The sequence below is a fragment of the Rutilus rutilus genome, assembly GCF_951802725.1.
Source record: "Rutilus rutilus genome assembly, chromosome: 19".
Classification (NCBI taxonomy): Eukaryota; Metazoa; Chordata; class Actinopteri; order Cypriniformes; family Leuciscidae; genus Rutilus; species Rutilus rutilus.
Genome location: NC_140232.1, coordinates 18,891,343 through 18,911,236, shown reverse-complemented (window position 1 = coordinate 18,911,236; position 19,894 = coordinate 18,891,343). Strand labels below are relative to the sequence as shown.

General features: G+C 37.3%; 1 protein-coding gene across 1 annotated transcript in view; it reads left to right on the top strand.

The window, feature by feature from the left end:
* Window positions 1-19,894, top strand: part of LOC311278450 (breakpoint cluster region protein) — a 52,994-nt gene that overhangs the window by 9,371 nt on the left and 23,729 nt on the right. Inside the window, exons 3-5 of the mRNA XM_084389288.1 lie at window positions 13,027-13,205; window positions 14,190-14,294; window positions 14,457-14,642. Coding sequence (XP_084245414.1) covers window positions 13,027-13,205; window positions 14,190-14,294; window positions 14,457-14,642 — 470 coding nt within the window. The remainder of the gene's footprint in view (window positions 1-13,026; window positions 13,206-14,189; window positions 14,295-14,456; window positions 14,643-19,894) is intronic.

The following is a 19,894-nucleotide window of genomic DNA, read 5'->3' as shown; positions in this document are numbered from 1 at the left end:
AGCAGCGTAACCTATATCCGACCTCATTTTTCTGTTCTGTCTGATCCCCTGTGATTCACTGTAACATCATAACCCTCTCTGTACCACCACAAAGGGTTTGTCCTTTTGCCTATCTTCAGATCTGCCCAATCGATGGTAGCCCATAAAGCCTGCTGTATCATATTTGATACGCACATTTCTGAGGCCTCTAAATTATCAACATGAAAATCTGTTGTACACTATCTACAGTACATGCTTTCTGTCGTCTGATTGATAGTTTATACTTGTTTTAGCAACTAAAAGGCCCTTTTGTATAATTCTAAAAATTCTTTTATAAATTAAATGTCAGAACAACTTTTATCGTTAGTGATATTTTAAGATGAACACTTATCATCATCAACTTGGGTTTGCTTGACTATTCATAAATTCTATAGTAAAATCATGTTAAAATATGTGTATCAAATACGATACAACAGGCTATATAGTCTGCTATACTGTTATAAAGATCTAATTGAATTGCATTAAAAGCTCAGAATTTCATTTGAAATTTTTGGCCATATAAATATTAGCAACTGGTGTTTTTTTTTTTTTTTTCTCGAGTATTAAAGGTGCTGTATGTAACTTTTTTTATAAAATGAATCCTTTTTTTATTGCCCGTCTGTGAAGGGGTTGCAATCACACATTACAATGATCCACTTTTCGCGTTTTGCTATTACCTCTGAAGACCAGTATTCCTATTTTTATGTGAAGTCTCCGGGTCGGATTTTCTGCGAAATCCACCGGATGTGACGTGCATGCGCGCTCCCGAGCCTCTCCGTTTTATATATAGTCTATTGCGACGGCACTGCAGCTAACGACATGGAGTCTGATAACACCAAAAAACGACCTGCCTCCAGCACAACACAGACTCCAACACAAACTCCAAAAAAAAAAAAAAAAAAAAAAAAAAAATTGTTATCTGCTGAGGCTCGTCAGGACAAACGTCAATCGGATCGACTCAGGACGAAAACACGGATCAACATTGGCAGAGCGTTTGAATTATGGAGAGATCTCCGCTTTGTTTTAGGTATAAAAACAGACCCTGAGTTGGCTTTCATCCTTTTGGACAGGTAAGCTAACAATACTTAAAAGCATGTAAAATATATTGTGATTTTGTGCTTTAGTTGGCTCAAGTTAGACCTCATTAGTTCGCCAGCTAACGCCGACCATTTGCTAACGTTATCTGATGTGAAAGACTACAGTTGTAACTTTATTGCTTTTCACGAGCACGAGCGCTGTTGTTGCAATCTGAAACATCACCGCTAGAGGCCGCTGGATCCTACATACAGCACCTTTAACTCCATATTCTCCTATATCATACTATATGAGCCATAAAAGCCTGATGTATCATATGCAAACTTTTTAAAATATATTTTTATAATAATATTTTGTGTTAAAATACATTATAATCTTTGGACTAGGCTACAGCTTTTGTTTAGCACTACTAATGAGACTTTCTTGTAAGTTTAAAGGGGTCATATAATGGTACATGCACTTTTACAAGTTGATTGTACTGAAATGTGTGTTGGCAGTGCCTGTACACAACCATCATAAAATGATAAAAATCCATCCAGTGTTTTTTATTTTTATCTTCTTATATGTTTTCCCCCGTCTCAAATCAAGCCTCCCACGATTGTTGATTGACAGCAGCGTTTCAACACAGACCCGCCCTCGCTCGTGAGAGAGCTGTCAATCATAGTCCGCACGGACCGGCACGGTCATTGTTGATACGCTGGAGCACTGTCTATGAGCAGAATGGCGTCTAAGCGATTGTGGTGTTCTGTTCTTGGGTGCAATAATGAACACAGCAGTCATTTTGATGTTCCTAAATCCGAACCACTGAAGACGCAGTGGCTGAGTTTGTTTTCGAAGGGAATATTCCCCATGATCAACGTCAATGCTTTCATGTTTGCGCGAATCATTTCACACACCAGACTGCTTTACAAACGAGGGTCAGTATAAAGCTGGTTTTGCTAAAAAGCTGCTCCTGAAAAAAGGATCGGTACCAACTATTCATGTTCCTGCTGCACCTCCAGAATAACTGAAGTGAGTGTAACGAGTTTACTAACCTTTATATTAATATTTACATTAATCTTTGCAAATCGCTCACTGCACGCTTCACGATGAAGCGAAGCTGTTTACACTCAGGGTACATTACGGCATGTTTTCTATGTACGACGTTCTCAATATAATTCATAATCCCACGTTTAGAATGAATGTTATGGTTATTGTGTTATTGTGTTACAAACGGTGTACGCACAGAACAGAGGGGCGGGGTGAGCAAAGCTCATTATCATTTAAAGACACATGCACTTAAACGGCGTGCTGAAAACAGAGCTGTTTTTGACCAGGTAAAATGAGTGTTTTCTTACAATACTAATGAGAATTTTTAATTAAAGTATATTACAAGCTTTTAATTTAGACCCTAAAGAATCATATTAGCTTGTACAAAAATGGCATTATATGACCCCTTTAATAAAACAAGCAAACTGAAAGAATAAAAAAATTAAAGTGCAAATTATTATTATTTTTTATTATTTAAAAAAACCAACAACAACATATGAACTTTACAACCAGTGATAATATAAAAGACAAAGTTTAACTTCTTTTTCAACTGTTTCTCAGCTTGTGCCCTGAACCCCTCAGGGGCTTACCCAGCTTCCCTGGTGGGACTGAAAGGACCTTCTGTGCTCGTTCCCTAAAGTGTTTATGGAATGTCTCAGCTGCTTGAGAAGTGCGGTAAATACACGGCTAATGAAAAGTAAAGTGGCCCACGAGCACTGGCACTGACCCTTGGGGGCTGTTGCGTAGTCATGTGTATGGAAAGTGGTTGGTGTAAAGTGCAGCCTGGAGGTGTGCAGGGCTTCAGACAAGACAAAAAAAAAAAACATACTTTTTAGATGACAAATTACCATATCACTTGATAAAGCTGGTTGTTTAGCAACACTTCAGTTCATGAGCTTCTTACTTAAAGTCCTCCTGTAGTCAATAATTGTAACCCTCTAAAACTAATCATCCATCATTAAAATTACATATTTAAAGTTTTTTTCCTGTGAATTTTTTTTTATTGATTTCTTAAAATAGCTTGAATGTACGTCCTTGCTTCATTTAGTATACTCCATGAATATGCAAATTAGCCCCGCCTCCACTCACTCACACCAGCTCAGAATACCAGATCCACTTGCTCAACTTTACTGTAGTAAACGCTGGTGTAGGAAACACAAACAAACTCTGGTGCGATTCGATTGAAATATGAACGCAACACGGACCAAAGACACGTGAACGAACCAAAAACAGGAAGTTGAGACCCTGAAAAGGACAGAACACTCACACATACCTGTTTTTTTTTTTTTCGTCATAGTCGCGATGTTGCCCATCACAGTTCGGTACAGGCATCAGAACCGTGTCTCCTCACAGCAGATCTTCATTTGTGTGTGTGACGGAGGGATTCCTGCCGTTGTTTTACTCCTTTACACATTTTATAAGCTCTTCTCGAGTTCCCAGCTGGTCAGAATAGCATCATATGTAGGCTACGCACATACAATGAGCGCATTTATCCCAGCACACAGCATTGTTTTGGATGTTCGGTAAGTTCCGTTGCGAAAAATAAGTTATAAAAGCCGACCAATCAGGTTGTGAACATATCCCTGTGCCTTTAGGTTCGCTGAATCACAATGTGAACACTAGGCAAACAAACCAAGCAAATCAAACTACAAGTGTGAACGCACCCTAACAGAGAAATTGAATCAGAGTTTTTTGAGTTTCAGAGTATTTCTGCTTGTTTGGGAATAAAAGTAAAATGGTGTTGATTATGGTTCCAAAATGTCATGGAAACAAAGGTTCAAATACAGTCGATTGAAACTGGATTAAGATGGATTATTATTTTAAATCATAACCAATAATATATATTTTTTTAATATTTTTACATTTCTAAAATACCATTATTAATTTATTTCAACAAATAATGTTTCTTGTACATATGTGACAACCTGTCAGTAAATGGACTGATGCGTGTCTCACTAAAGTATATGATCACAATAACAGTTCACCGCGGTGTTCATTGTTGTGTTATGGAAAACTGTCATGCACTCTTAGTGGACACTCATAAGGTTTTCCTAACTGGATTTTAAGTTGTCACATATATAATATCTTGATCGTTTTAGTCACAATCTGTAGACCTGACGTGTGGTGTTGGCTGTGTTTGTGTCACTCAAGTGACTTGAGCATTTTATTAAGCTTTGATATACCCTGTTCCCACTCGGATCTATTTAAACATCTTTAATGAGCATGTTTGGTAGTCCCACCCTGATTCTCATTAGCTCTTCTCAACCTATCTGATAAATAAAGAGGATTTAATGACTATGGTGTGGTCACTTTGATTCATCCTCCTTCATAATGAAAGCAGGCGATGGGCGATGGACGATGGAAGTGTTTTGATGAAGCATGAGGGAACTGGCCATCAGCCAAACCAGCAGGCGGTGTGTGTGGTTAAACACATGCACTCCTCCGGTCCAGCAGTAGAGCCACCCTTTCCCAGGCCCTGAGTTTTTATTTGGATTCAGTATGTGGATGGGATTTGCTTATAAAGTCTGTTTGGGATCTCCGAACAATTGAGTAAATTTGGCCTGTACACTATCCCTTTCCACAGTGCGAAATAAGCAGAAACGTTTCACTGCTGATTTATTGAAGGCTTAAGCTTGAATACCGCAGAGTCTTTAGTTGCCATGCCAACCCCTGGTTTTATGTTCTTACCAATGCTTAATTGCTTAGATGGTCGGTTTAGATATTAAAATGTTGGTCAGACTAATTGTTTTCTCCTATTGTGATGACATCATTGCACTGAAAAAACGTTTTGAAGTGACTATAAGTTGTGTTGTAGAGTTAAATGTTGCCAACAGGCTGCGTTTGTTAGGACTACGCTGTAAAAAATGATTTTTTCGAAGTTGTAAATAAAAAAAATACTGTGTTTACAAGTATGTTTTACAAGAGAATACTATTTCAGTCTTTCACTTAATGTCATGTTTAATTCAATGTGTTACTTGCTGGTTCTTTCTAACTATTTGTGATATGTACTAGCAATTTCTGAGTGAAAATTGTTTCTAGACCTTTTTTTTTTTCAGTGTATGTGCTTCTAAAGGGAGAAAGAGATAGAGCGTATTAATAGTGTTGTAGAAAGCCATTGCTATTTTAATTCCTTTTTATGAATATTAGGCCGAGCTATGCTTTTCCACTCCCTAAATTGTCTCAAGCCAGACATTAGGGTGACACACAATTACTAATAGCTTTTTATGCTAGGAAAAAGCAAACAGGATTGGACATGGTCCTATGTTGATCCTTTATACAGTGCGTAAGGCATCCCATTAATCGACTTGCCGCTATTTTTCCTCCAGAATAGATCTAAACAAATCTTGTATTGACTCCTCAACTGGCTGCCCTAAGTGAATTGCCTTTGACGGAGGCTATTTTTTAGTTGCCTCTTGTAGCCATGCAAATGTGTCTGCGTGACTTTCTGGTAAAATCCATTTCCACTCTCACCCGCATGACCGCCCGCCTCCCCAGTGACCTTGCTGTCGAGAGCTCCATTGATTTACTGAAGAAGCAAATCCTTTTAACACCATGCCACTTTTCTCCTTACTCTCAGAGGCATCTCTTGAAATCGATGTGTGTGTATGTGGAGTGAAGGCCAGTATTCATCATTAACCCGTACCAAACAGGTGCTGTATGTTTGAATGTAGATGTCACACTTGCTTTATCTGCCTGGGAAGTGTTTGTGCCGCAAGGAAACGGGGACCAAATATTTGTATATTTTGAAATGGCAGTAAAAGGGAAGATGAGCTCTGTTTGTTTTAACTGTTTCATCAAGGTGAGTTCATAAAAAGTGAGAGTACCAGATTGGTTCATGCTTTGATTTGTTAATAAATATCTTTAAAATATCTCTAACTCAGGTCTTCATCAGGCCAAGATAGATGTATAGATGGATGGATGGATGGAAAGAAATTGGATTTTTCAAAGCATCAAACAAGTTCTTCAAAAAAAGATCTCTGCTATGACAGTACACTCCAATTAAAAGTACTTAAACATAAAAGTGAGTGTATTCACATATACAGTCTTATACTGATTATGTCTAATAACCTGAAGGTCATGTAAATGCCTTAAACTTTATTCTTTTAATGGGTAAAAGTCATAAGCAGTTTAAGCAATACCCGACTGGCACACCTTCACTTTTAATAACCTTAATTAATTAATAACCTTAATTTCACTTTGCACGTAAACACCTTTACTTCATTTTAAGCGTTGTATGTATGCAGTAAATGCAATGAGTCTGTTCATGTTCTGATGTCAAAATTAGAGAATAACTAGTCAATTTCAGAATTGTTTTCTTGCATTGACAAGTTTTATGAGCTGGCTTTTGATAGTTATCTATCTTTTGTTGTACAATGACTGAAAACATGTTTTTTTCGAAAACATTTCCCGTCATCCATCCTCGAAATATACGTATTGTTTCATTCCAGCACTGTGACCATGTGCTACCTTCCACCATTGTCATTAAGTTCTTCTGCCAGTTATGAAAACAGCTACATTGAGCAAGTCCAGACTTTTAGTCTGAGTCAGAGAGTGAAGTCTGGAGATGTTTACAATTCCAGATTACAAAGAAAGACATGAAGGGGGGGGGGGGCGTTCCCTGAGGCCTGTCATCATGGAATCTGACTGAGGGGTTAAAGCCATCCGAATAAATGCATTCTGTCCTCCCACATTTACCTGGCACCGCTGTTAGCCTTTTTATATCGTAATGTGAAAAATGAAGATTGAGAGTGTCCAATGTGAAGGTCATATTGAAAATAAATTGGCTGTCTTCATTCCTACAAGCCTTTAAATAGACCTTGTGAAATATATTAAGAAATACCTGTTTCTGTCATTGACTCCTTCACTTCCCTTTGTACCAGTTCTGTGTTTGTCGAGGGGAGGCTGGACACATTGAAATGAAAAATGATGGTGTGCTGAACTGAGTATACTGTAGTTCCAGTAAATGTAACTAAATACTGTTGGTTCAAATAGGTCAAAACTAAACAAACATCTCCCTGAGCTTAGAGAAGTTTGTTTTCTATTGACTGTGGATAATTGCCACTAACCTAAATTGGGGATCATTTTTCAGTTTGTAGGGGAACTTTTTTTATAGGTTCCCTCTGATGTTTCGGATTCAGGTCCACACTTCAAACTGAGGAGGAAGAAGAGTAACATACATATATGACTGCTATTTTACCTGCTTCCTTTTGTATACATCTTGTTCCTTATCTTTTGTTTCTTTTGCAGGATGTCAAAGCGTTTTATCGACTTCAGAAACCCTAGGAATAATAAAATGGTAAAAACTAAATTTAGACTTGAAAAAGTACTTGACTTTACCTAGTGGTATCTTATCTGTAATGTTGCTTTGGTGTTGATGTGACGGTGTAGACGGTGTGTCATAAACAGGAAGTTGCTTTATCCAAAATAGTAACAGTTGAATGGCTGTCAGTGCTCTGAAGAGCTTTTTCCTGCCTGCTATATTTACATCGTCTCCCTTCTGAGGGGAAAACAGCCCATCAGTTTGTCTTTGAGGTGTTACGGAAATTTGAGACACAATAACCACATGCTCCAGATAAAACAACCGTAGTACCGACAGGCTTTTAATACACATACGTAGGCAACATCCTGTTTCATGAGGTGAATTTACATGTTAACCTGCCAAAAATTATATTGTCACACAACAGAAATGTCCTGTTGACCTTCTGTTGCCTCTAAGGGGCCCGTATGCACACATATAGAGGTACATTACAGAATGATCTTTATATCCGTGTCCATCTTCATGTTCGTCACACTGCTGACATCATAATTGTGAAATCTTTATCTGTGATATGATTAGGGGATTTAAAAAACATTACCAGGATTGATTACAAAACCATTGATTTAATTCCATCGCATGATGAATACAAAACAGTGGGGGGTGTATATTAATGTTTTAAATAAAGGAACTGATTAGAAAGCAGTTAGACCATTTGTTGCATAAAGCTATATAATTATTATATATATATTTTTTTATATTTATAAACTATTATTGTACATTAATGTGTATATGTACAATATATAAATTCAATAAAAATATGAGTAATAATTAAAAAATTATAAATGTAAAAAATTTATATTATATGCAATACAATAAAAAATATACAAAACAACTACAATATACATATCAGCCATTTGATATATCGTGCCTTCTTTGTGCTCGGCCCCAGCTATATAATTATTTATTTTTGCCTTCATTTATGACAGATTACACATGATCTACCACAACATTTTCACTATAGATTTTTCAGATCATCTAATGCGGCCTTGGAAAAACTTTGATCCTCGAGTTAAAAAAGATAGTTATGAGCAGCTGGTTGTGTTAGAGTAGATCAGTGAATCTGATCCTGAGATGGATTGTTCCTGGCCTTACACATCTGGTGCTTTCCACCCCCTTTGGGATCATATTCAAACATACGGATTAGGATGATCTGTGTGTGGTTTTGTGAGTGTGTGTATGCACATATTGGTGCAAGATAAAAGACTAAGAGTGGGGCGACTCTTTTTTTTTTTTTTTTTTTTGGTGGTTGTTGGTATTATCGCAGGCTGGAAATGCTGATATTGCGTCATGAGTTTAATCTGCCTCGCATTGAACTGTGTGACGCGTTTGTATCCTCTGCCAGCGGACCGAACCAGCTGCGCTCGTGATTTTTAAGTTCAGGAGTCAAAGCACTCCGTTAGTATCTTTGCCCTCTAATTTGTGGATTTAAACAGAATTATATAATAGCTTTGAGTGTTTGTCATTTCAGAAACAAATTCTCAGTTATTAATGTTTCCTTCCAAGGAAATGTAGGTCGTTATTTCCCACTTTGTTCCACCGAAGACCTTTTTAAGACTTCCTGGTTGAGTATGTGGGGCTGTTCGACACTGACACTGCTGTAGATGGACAAGTGCAGACATGAAATGGCTCCAAGGAATTCTTTACTTTCTAAGCTTTTGACTGGCGAACTGTGCCTTTATTTTGTTGACAGTTGATTTAGGTTTATTCATTAATGGTATTTCGCATAATCGCATATATTCCATTTTGCAATCAAGTTTTTCAATATTTCACCCAGGTCCTTAATTTCACCTTGACATGATTCTTGACACAAATATTGAACAGCTTTTGTCATTTTATTCGAATTTTCACTTTCCTCTTAGTCTAGGTGTTTTAGCGTGTTTGGGTGTTTGTGTGGATGTGTGTTTTTGTTGGAAAGATGACCTTGCTTCAAACGTATGTTTCCTGTGGAAAGTTGAGTGTCAGACATCCCTGCACACTTCCTTAATGGCTGATTCACAGTCACCGTGACCAGTGGGTCTGTTCCACACACACTAATTCCATCGGAAGATTGCCGTTTTTGGACGTCCAATTTGACTACAATCCCCCGGTTTCACAGTTAGACTAGTCCCAGACTAAAATGCATGTTTGAGTTGTCTTAACTGAAAGCAACTTGCACTGTCATATCTTAAAATATGTCAGTGCCATTGTTTTGTCTCAAGATGCACACCAGTAATGTTTTTTTCTAAGACATGTTTATAAAAACTACTTAAATGTCCTATTTGAACTAAGGCCTAGCCTAATCCTGGTTTAATCTAAGCCCTGTCTGTGAAATCAGGCCTTTGTGTTTTTGCAGCGATTGTTCAAACAAGGGGTTCTCAACTTTGACCTCGAGGTCCACTTTCCAACAGAGTTTTGCTCCAACTCTAATCAAACACACCTGAACTAGCTAATCCAAGTGCCTTTTCATCATTTTAAAATGCAGGTTTTCTTGGTGGGAGATGCATTCTGGGATACCTGGCTGTCTCAAGTTTCTTATTGAAAATAATCGTCATTTTAACCATTCCAGTCACATTTTTTGCTGCAAACCATAAAAGCAGGATAATACATGGCTAGGTGTAGATTAGCTGTGGATAATCCACATTACATTTCATTATGTACAATGTCCAATACTTTTGAAAGACATCTCTTATACTCAACAAGGCTGCATTTATTTGATCAAAAATATGGTAAAAACAGTAATATTGTGAAATATCATTACAATTTAAAATAACTCTTTTCTATTTGAATATATTTTTAAAATGTCATTTATTCCTGTGATCCATTACTCCAGTCTCCAGTACTCCAGTGTCACGATCCTTCAGAAATGATTCTGATTTGGCACTCAAGAAACATTTGATCAATGTTGTGTGAAAACTCTGATGCACATTTATCAGGATTCTATGATAAATGGAAGGTTCAAAAGAATAGCATTTATTTAAAATGACATCAGGGTGTTTGTATGGTTTGTATGCATATGATGAAGCACATCCATTTTCACAGTCCATGCGGCCTTGGTGTTAGCCACAGGAATTGTTATGCTCATAAACTCAATGCTAGTCGCTAATCACATAGTAACACTCGCTGCCCTTTGGCATGGCTCTTCCTTTTACATTCAGACAGCAAAGACCTCTCTCTCGCTATCTCTCTAATCTCGACCTCAACCTCTTTTCTCCTGTTCTCTATTTGTTCATGCTCTGTCTATTATTCTCTCTTTTAAGCAGGCTACATGCCAGGCCACTCAGCAGGGCTGCCCTGCGTGCGCTCTGAAAACGATATATCAGAAGTTGGGACTGATATAGCTTTAGAACGAATGCAGATACTAAACTTTCATGATGAAGAAGAACTGCAATGTCACATGAGCCTGACTGCAATAGAGATGATAATCAAAACCAAACAGAAGTTTTAGCCTAGTTTTTGGTTGAGTATCTGAGGCGCAAGCTGTAAAGGCTCCGCCCTCTTCTGGAAAGCGGGGTGGGGAGCAGCAGCTCATTTGCATTTAAAGATACATGCACGAAAACAGCATGTTTTTCCTTCCACTAAAAAATGGTAATTTACAACATGGTATAATAAATTACCTGTGGGGTATTTTGAGCTGAAACTTCACAGACGCACTCTGGGGACACCTGAAACTTATACTACATCTTGTAAAAAGGGGCATAATACGGCCCCTTTAAAGGCTAACATTTAAACTAAGGACTGTGCTCATTGACATATTTGTTTTGCTGTGGTATTGAAATTGTTATTGAAATCTCAGTGGTATTGCTTCTGGCTACTGAAGCTATCATATCGTGACAACTCTAGTTTAAACATACTATGTACAGAGCAAGAGCTGTGAGGGATCAATGAGAGTGGATTTCAGTATTGATTTCCAGTGTGTGTGTATGTGTGTGTCTGTTTGTGTGTGTGTGTACGTGTTTTGTGTACATCTACAGAGCTCTTGACTGTAGCTTCAGACTTTGCCTTATTTGAGCTGATCAGGACACCAGATAAGACAGACACATAGTCGATATGCTTGCGTCTGGACATCTCACCGGTGCTGAGCTGTTCACAGACTGCAGGAAATGAATGACTGCTTTTAGACAACTTACTTTACAAATACAGACAGAGGGATAACTCACAATTGTCAGGACAGTCTATGAGGATTCATCATGTCTCAAATCACTGCAGTCTATGAATCACAGCTGATGTGAATGGTAGCCACCGTATATGATACACGTGATATTGTAATTTTTCCTGGTTAATTTAGCAATGCGTTTCTTTTATGGAAAAGCGATTTCATTTTTGGGTGAACTGTTCCTATGAGCACAGTTGTGTTGTATATTTAGGCAGTATGAAGTGCATTTGTTTGGTTTCAGCTCAGCAACTCCTCATTTTTAAATCTAAACATGCCCAGTATATTAAAATGGCATCACTAATGCAGCTATTCATCCATGTAGCCCTTAATCCTCATCAATGGTAATTAAAACAAGAACAATGGTGTTGAATTATTCATTGCTATTTGAGTGATTAAGAGGTTTTAGTTTCTGCTCAAGGGGGTTGTGTCAGTCTTCTTCTAAATGGACTGCTTTGACTTCAGTTTCACATTTCCGCCAGTGAGTTGGCGTGTTTCTAACTTGCAGATCGTCTTTTCAGTGGCAGTAAAAGGGTCTCCGTCAGGACAGAGGCATGCATGAAGTCCTCTAGTCTTCCATTGTTCATTAGTTGTGTCAGGCTCGAGGAATAACAAAGAACTGACTCGACTTACTTGACTGACTCGCTCTTAAACTCTTTCTCTTGGTTAGTTTCAGTGGTATTCCCTGGAGGTGTGGAACAAATACTCAGTCTGTCACGGCAGCAACCAGATCATATGAAGAAAATTTTAGCTCAAGCTTATTGAAAAAAAAAAGTCCTCTCTTTTTCCCAGAGTCTGTCTAAACAAAGGCAATTAATTCCGTTGTATTACATTAAACAGTGCATTATGGTGGACTTTTAGTAGAACACAAAAAAAAAAGAAGAAAAAAAATGTAAAACAACCAATTCATCCTTATATTGTCAGAGGAAACAATTACAATTCAATCGCTGCATTTTACACACATTTTTAATAATTCAGTTGCAGCGTCATGCATTAATAATGAACAGGAGGCTTAATTGAGGCTGTGATTTAGAGAGATGGTAGATAATGTTTCCAAGAAATAATGTGAAATGGGTGATGAATTCCTAACGGCTTTGGTTGTCTTTGCTTGGCAGACATTATCTGTTGCTTTCAATTATATGTCAAGGTCTTTATTGCTAAGAGGAAAAAGCTCAGGCGGTAAGTCTTTTTGGCTAAGGTTTCAGTCCTCTGTGTGGATTACATTAAGAGATAAGAGATGTATGAGACTCTCTGCCTGATGAAGGATGTATTGATTATTTCAGGCACTCAAAATTAAGATTTATTAAGATGTCACCCATGTTTGGGTGCTTGCCACTTATTGACAATGGAGATTATATTATGTACTAATATTTTATTGTTGTTATACTGTATATTAACTCTGTTTTGAATTATTGATATGATTTCAAAGTGAATAAAATCATATGTTACACTTCTAAGTCAAGTATGACACCCTGACTTCTCTTGTCTCTATTTGCAGACATCCCGTTTAGCGGGACCCCGCCTCCAGCATACGTTTATGATGGCGTTCGAGGGGAGGACCAGCGTATGCAGCCTGACGTTGCATCCTACACGGATGACTCCCTCTCCTCTCCTCGCCTTCACCTTAAGGGCCGAAGCATTAGAGAGACCTCAGGGTCCCTGGAGTCCGCTAAATCAGTAAGGGACATTGATATACAGAGAACTAGCATTTGCTTTCATGATATCATGGTGTTTATCATGATGTTTATCATGACATCTCTCTCAAATGTTTTTGTCATTAAAAAGTTGTTGTTTTTATCAGTAGTGTTGCATGAAATATTGTTACCGTATAGGTTATTGGCCAAATTTTTTTTTTTTATTTTTTTTTTCAAATAGGCTATATTGGATGTTTAAATATACATGCTCAATGTATAATTAATGTTAATGTCATCATTATTAAATCTCAAAATGAATATTTATTTTTCATACTGTATTATAATGTTTTGATGATCATATTTAAACAAAGGCAATTCATTCCGTTTTATTACATTAAAAATTGCATTTGGTGGACTTTTAGTAGAATAATACAAATAAGAATAAAAAAGTAAAAAAATATATATATGTAAAACAACCAATTCATCCTTATATTGTCAGAGGAAAAAACTACAAATCAATCGCTGTATTTTACTACACACATTTTTAATAATTCAGTTTATTTTTCATACTATATTATAATATTGTGATGCCTAAATTCACCTGTAGCATTTCAAATTATTGATTTTAGTTCTTTGTGTTTTATTTATCATTTATTTAGACACAATACTGAAAGTGTACATTTTAATATCATCCATTTATCAACTGTTAGCAAAAAACATGAAAATAATTATCAGCCTAAATTTTTATATCGGTTCTTTTGCATCAGGTTTAAGGGTCTTTTAACATCCGTGGTTATGCAAATGTGTGTATGCGCTGAACTTTTGTCCTCTGCATCCTTTATCTTTATTCTTTGGGATGGTTCCTATCAATATATGGGATTATGTAGTCTATAGTTGAGCGCTGTATTACCCTGCTAAGGAATTCCTAGGGCCTTTAGAATGGAATGTGTGTTTTTGGCTGAACCCTAAAGGCTTTTGTAATGGGCACTTTCTTCATTCTTTCCACTCTCACCCTGGACATTCCCAGTCGGAGCTGGATGTCGAAAAAGGGCTGGAGATGAGGAAATGGGTTTTATCAGGGATTCTGGCCAGTGAGGAAGCCTATCTCAACCACTTGGAGGCGCTCTTACTGGTGAGTAATACAGGACTGATTTACTGCATGCTTACTCACTAAAGAGGGTCAGAGATCACCGTCAGAGAGTGGTGTTGAGCTTTGCACATTGCACTGCACCCAGATGGTTACAAATGGGAGCACATGGACCACCTTTTGACCCCCTGTTTTTTTTTATCACAGCCTATGAAGCCCCTGAAAGCTGCTGCCACCACTTCACAGCCCATGTTAACCCTCCAGCAGATAGAAACAATTTTCTTCAAAGTGCCTGAGCTCCATGAGATCCACAAAGACTTTTATGATGGCCTGTTACCCAGAGTGCAACAGTGGAGCCACCATCAATGTGTGGGTGACCTCTTCCAGAAACTGGTGAGCAGTACTGTATTATATTGTTTAAAATAAAACACACACCATTCATGCTGGATCTTTTGGTTTGCATTTAATAAATAAAAAAAAAAAAAAAAAAAAATACAAGAGAAATAGAAGATATTAAAATTAGAAAAGCCTTTCATTTTTAAGTTATTAGGGGATTTATTATGCAACAATTCAGCATTTCATGCAGTAATTATTTTCATGTGATGACAGACAACCGATAAATGACCGATATTAAAACACTGTACTATTTTGTCTAATTAAATGAAAAGAAAACATTAAAACCTAAAATTGGTCATTTTAAATGTTACAAGTGTATTAACTTAGGCATCACAATATTTTACAGTATTATTTATTATGAGAGTTGCTAAAGATAACAATGTTCCTAAATTATTAATGTTATTTAAGATTAACATTAGATGACACAAAGGTAATCTAAAAGTAAAAATGGAAGAAAAGAGCATGCACAATTAAATCATAATAAATTAATAAATCTCTAATAGCAACCGATAAGCCATTTGATACCGATACATTTTTCCTATGAAAAATGCATTTTTATTGAATTTTGTATTAATTTGTGTTTCCAGCAAAACTGTTATATTATATGAAATTGTATCATATTACATGATTTTGGCCAAACCACCCACCAGATGCACTATTATTGAAATCACTGGTTCATAATGCACTATCATCTAATAATATGCCAGTGTTACTGTTATTCAACTGAATTGTGGTGTAACTTGATGCTGCCACATGCACGTGTCTAATTTAGGTAATCCATACATGATGTTTCTGTCAGACCACCCTAGAGAGATTTTTAGAGACGGTTTATAAACGCAGTCATCATCAAAGCGTGTCTCTCCGGTCCTCCCTAAGGAAAATTTCCTTTGATAACTGGTTTAGTGAGCTTCACGAGCAACAGCCACATCATTCCACTCGGCACAATTAGCTGTGGAAACTGAAACTTTACCCCCATCTTTATAGACGCCCGCAGGACGTGACGCTTGTGCAGATGAAAGCTTTTCAGAGCCACACGACTGCATGTAAAACAGATAGGGGGTCTTGCTCTTAGAACGGTGGGGCTGCGGTCAAAAATGCTGGGGTTGAAAGGTATTAAGGTGTTGTAGCCGGATCTCATGACAAACTAGAAAGTTTCTTTGCAGATTTTTTTATTATTTTAACATGTTCTTTGAGGTTCACTTATCATTTTAATATAATTTTCTGCACAAATTTTTTATTTATTTGCAGAAAAAATATTATTTTCTGACCCTCTGTCTGAAATTATCGGTTTTTATGGGGCGGCTCCTTTAAGGCTTGTCAGTAAACGGCCATGATGGCTAAAGTCATTGCATAGGAAACGGTATCAACGCCCACTTGCTATTGCATGTGAGTAATACGTGTTTTGAAAACATTATTCATGTAAAACTGTCATTTACAATTTACAGAGCATTATAAAATCATTTACTTACGGTTTGGAGATGCAGCTGCTGTCAGTTCATCCTTCAACAAAAGTTTCTTTGCGAACTCTCCATTACACTGTGCCTCGTTTACAAAACAAAATGCTCTGGACAAACATATAATCCTCCGATACGATCCGGGACGCCATTAAAATAAACCATCCTCTTGTTTCCGATGCGTAAAAGCGAACGTTCTTTCTCTCTTCCATTTGTCCTGTTGTCGACAGACTCAAGTGCGTGGAGTATGTCATAAACTGAGCGTGCATCTGTATATCCAGTGTAGACAGCATCAGTGATTATAATGGGTTTTTACTTTCGACGCAACGCTTACATCCAGTGTAGAAAAATGTCAGCTATTAAATGATGATATATAACTATTCGTCAATTTCTTGCTCTGGAGACATATGCAAATATATTTTTCCTTGTAACTTTGCAGATCCGACAATATCAAAACGATATATTTTAAAGGTATAGCGGAGGATTTTCCCGAATTTTAGAAAAGAACCGCCCTCTCCACTTTTTGAAAAAATGCACATGCGCAACACTCTACCTGCTCCCGAGAGGGAATGCCTATTAAACGTGTGCACGAGAGAGCATGCACGAGCCTAGTTCTCCTCGTGCACGCTCTGTTTACAAGTTGCTGTTGGCATGGCTCATACAAGCCTACTTTCCTTTACCTGTCGAGTAGAAACTTCGCGACTGAGGCATCAGTGGGAAGCCCAACTTGTGCTTTTAGCGCACGCTAGCGTGTGAAATATTCTCCCAAAAACACTCTAACTCAAAAACATTCATGCAAGACAAAATGTCAAATGCCCTTTCCGTGTTTTATTTACTTATTATACTGATCGATTGAGTGAGGACTCAAGACATGATCTGCAATGGAGAAGTAGTTTGTTGCATTTGTGTAATAAATACTATGTGAACACATTGGAATTATCAAAAATGAACACACAAGGTTTTAGAACATTTCAGCGTGATACCTTTTACCATTTGGTCTAAATTACTTTAGACAAATTGAGATGTTTACCGTGTCTGCACGGTGCGTGACTTGTGCCAGGGCTAGCATCGCTAATCATAGCTTACATTAACTTTTACTAGCAGTGATTTTAAATGGATTTCTCCAAACAGCATGCCAAACTTTACCTGTCGAGTAGAAACTTCGCGACTGAGGCATCAGTGGGAAGCCCAACCTGTGCTTTTAGCGCACGCCAGTGTGTGAAATATTCTCCCAAAAACACTCTGGTCTTGTTTCTTTCTTCAGAGGCCTTTCTCTTGTCATACAATTCGTAGACACTTTTTCTCTTGCGACCCTCAGACATTTTGAAAAAACCCGGTGAGAACGGGCGAGCTTCAATGAATGGCTGAAACCGTAGCTCACCACACACATACACCCGAAAGTGCGCATGCGCAGAAAGCGAAAACTACCTAGGGACGAGCACGTACGACGGCCTTACGTAAACATATCACCATAATGATTGACAACTAGGAGGACCAATAGTCTTGATGATCCACCCGGAAAAAGAAAATCCTCCTCAATACCTTTAAGCTATGAAACTGTTTTTTCATAGAATGGATGTTTTGATTGAAGACCTCTTACATGTTTATGCCTGGAACAAGGAGCATAAAAAAAATATATATATATATATGTTTTTCATTGTCTTTTTGCGTTTCACATTATATCTCTGAATTGTGACTTTGTTTCTTGTATTTTACCACTTTATACACTCCTGTTCAAAAGTCAGTAAGATGTTTTTTAAAGAAAGGATTCCCAAAGGATGCATTATAATGTAATGTTATTAGACATTTGTAATGTAACAAAATATCTATGTGTAAAATAAATATTGTTCATTCTGAACAAAAAAGTATCATGGTTTCCACAATGTATTAAGCAGCACAACTTCTTTCAACATTGATATTAATAAGAAATATTTCTAAAGCATCAAATCGGCATATTAGAATGATTTCTGGAGGATCATGTGACTCTGAAGACTGGAGTAATGATGCTGAAAATTCAGCTTTGCCATCACAGGAATAAATTACATTTTTAAAATATATTAAAATATAAAACAGTTATTTTAAATTGTAATAATATTTGACTGTATTGTTTAACAAATAAACACAACCTTGGTGAGCATAAGAGACTCCTTTAAAAAACAAATAAAAAAATCATATCAAACGCAAAGTTAGTCATAATAGTGCTTCCATACATCACCTTTGCAATTGTATGAAAAAGTGAAAATAAAGTGAAATTTAGATGTAGTGAAAACACTACATCTTGTGCCCAGACATACGTGATATTATAAAACAAAACGTACAGTTTTGAAAGCCGTAAATTAAAACTATGTAGTGAACTGTTGCATGGTGTCGATCTGCTCCACTCCACCAGATAAATTCTGACGTTTCCACAGCTGGGGTTTGGGTTAGAAACTTATCACCATCCCCTCTGGGATCCACGGCCATGGTTGTAGCTGTGAATTTAGGTGTTGTTTGACATTCATCTCTTCTTTGAAATATAAAGGCATTGGGGTTGAGGAAGCGTGGCCGAAGGCTGAATCAATTGTTAATCCCACAATGATTATATTGTTAGCTGCAAATACCTTTTGTTATTATTTGAGGCATTAGTGACATGTAAAACGGAGCATTTTTGTGGCTTGTTCTTTTATCTTTGTGCATTTAGAAATGTTTGCATGGAGGGAATATTTATAAAGCACAAATATTTGTGGGAATATGCCATGTTCCTACCGTATGTATGTATGTGTGTGTGTTTGTGTTTGAAATGACAGTTCTCTTCCAGGGTGTGTGTGTTTTACACAGAGAGGGGTAAATAAACAGGAAATCCCACTGGGAGACATGGTCACACAGAGTTTTCAGTGGACAGTGAGTCCAGTGTCTGCTCTGTTTCCCAGAATGCATGATGTCATAGTGCAGGAGTCCATGTGTCTGCCCTGGAAACCCACTCACTGCTGGGCATTCCCTTGCCCTCTCCCTCTCCCTGTGGACCGCCAACTCTCATGCCATGGGATTTACTCCCCTTACTCCTTACACAAGTTTAGTCCAAAAACTGGCTCAGATGTTGTTTTCATACTGTAATGAATAGGGTCAGGCCAGTGTTTCCTACAGAAATTAGTCCACCCTTCACTACATTTATAAACTTATACTAATAACTTACATTAAGTGAGTCAGATGTAGATAAAGTAACCACTCTGTTCAGTAAAGGATTCCAATTCAAACACATCTTTTTAAATAATTCATAAATAAAAACAGCTTTTAAGAGTCATTTGTTCATGAATCAGGATACACTGGTCAAGCTGCTGCAAGTTTTTGACTCGCTAAAATGAACCAGCTCATAAGAGTCATTTGTTGGTGAATAGGGATACACTGGTCAAACTGTACGTTTTTGACTCCCTTAAATGAACCGGCTCATAAGAGTCATTTGTTCGTGAATCAAGATACACTGGTCAAGCTTTACGTTTTTGACTCACTAAAATGAATTGGCTCATATTTGTTCGTGAATCAGAATACACTGTCAAGCTGTATGTTTTTGACTCACTAAAATGAATCGGCTCATATTCGATAGACTTTTCCTGACATTATTCCATGATATTATGTTATTTCAAGTGTTTATCACATTCAATATGAACTGAGAACTCCCATTCACAGCTCAAGTAAAATTTAACACTTTTTGCCATGGCACTGAAGATGTGTCCTCAGAACACTTCACTAGAGGAGAGTCTTTAGAAAGTGCTTCTTTTCATTTTAATGGTTCTTTTCACTCTTTTAATGAGTATTCAT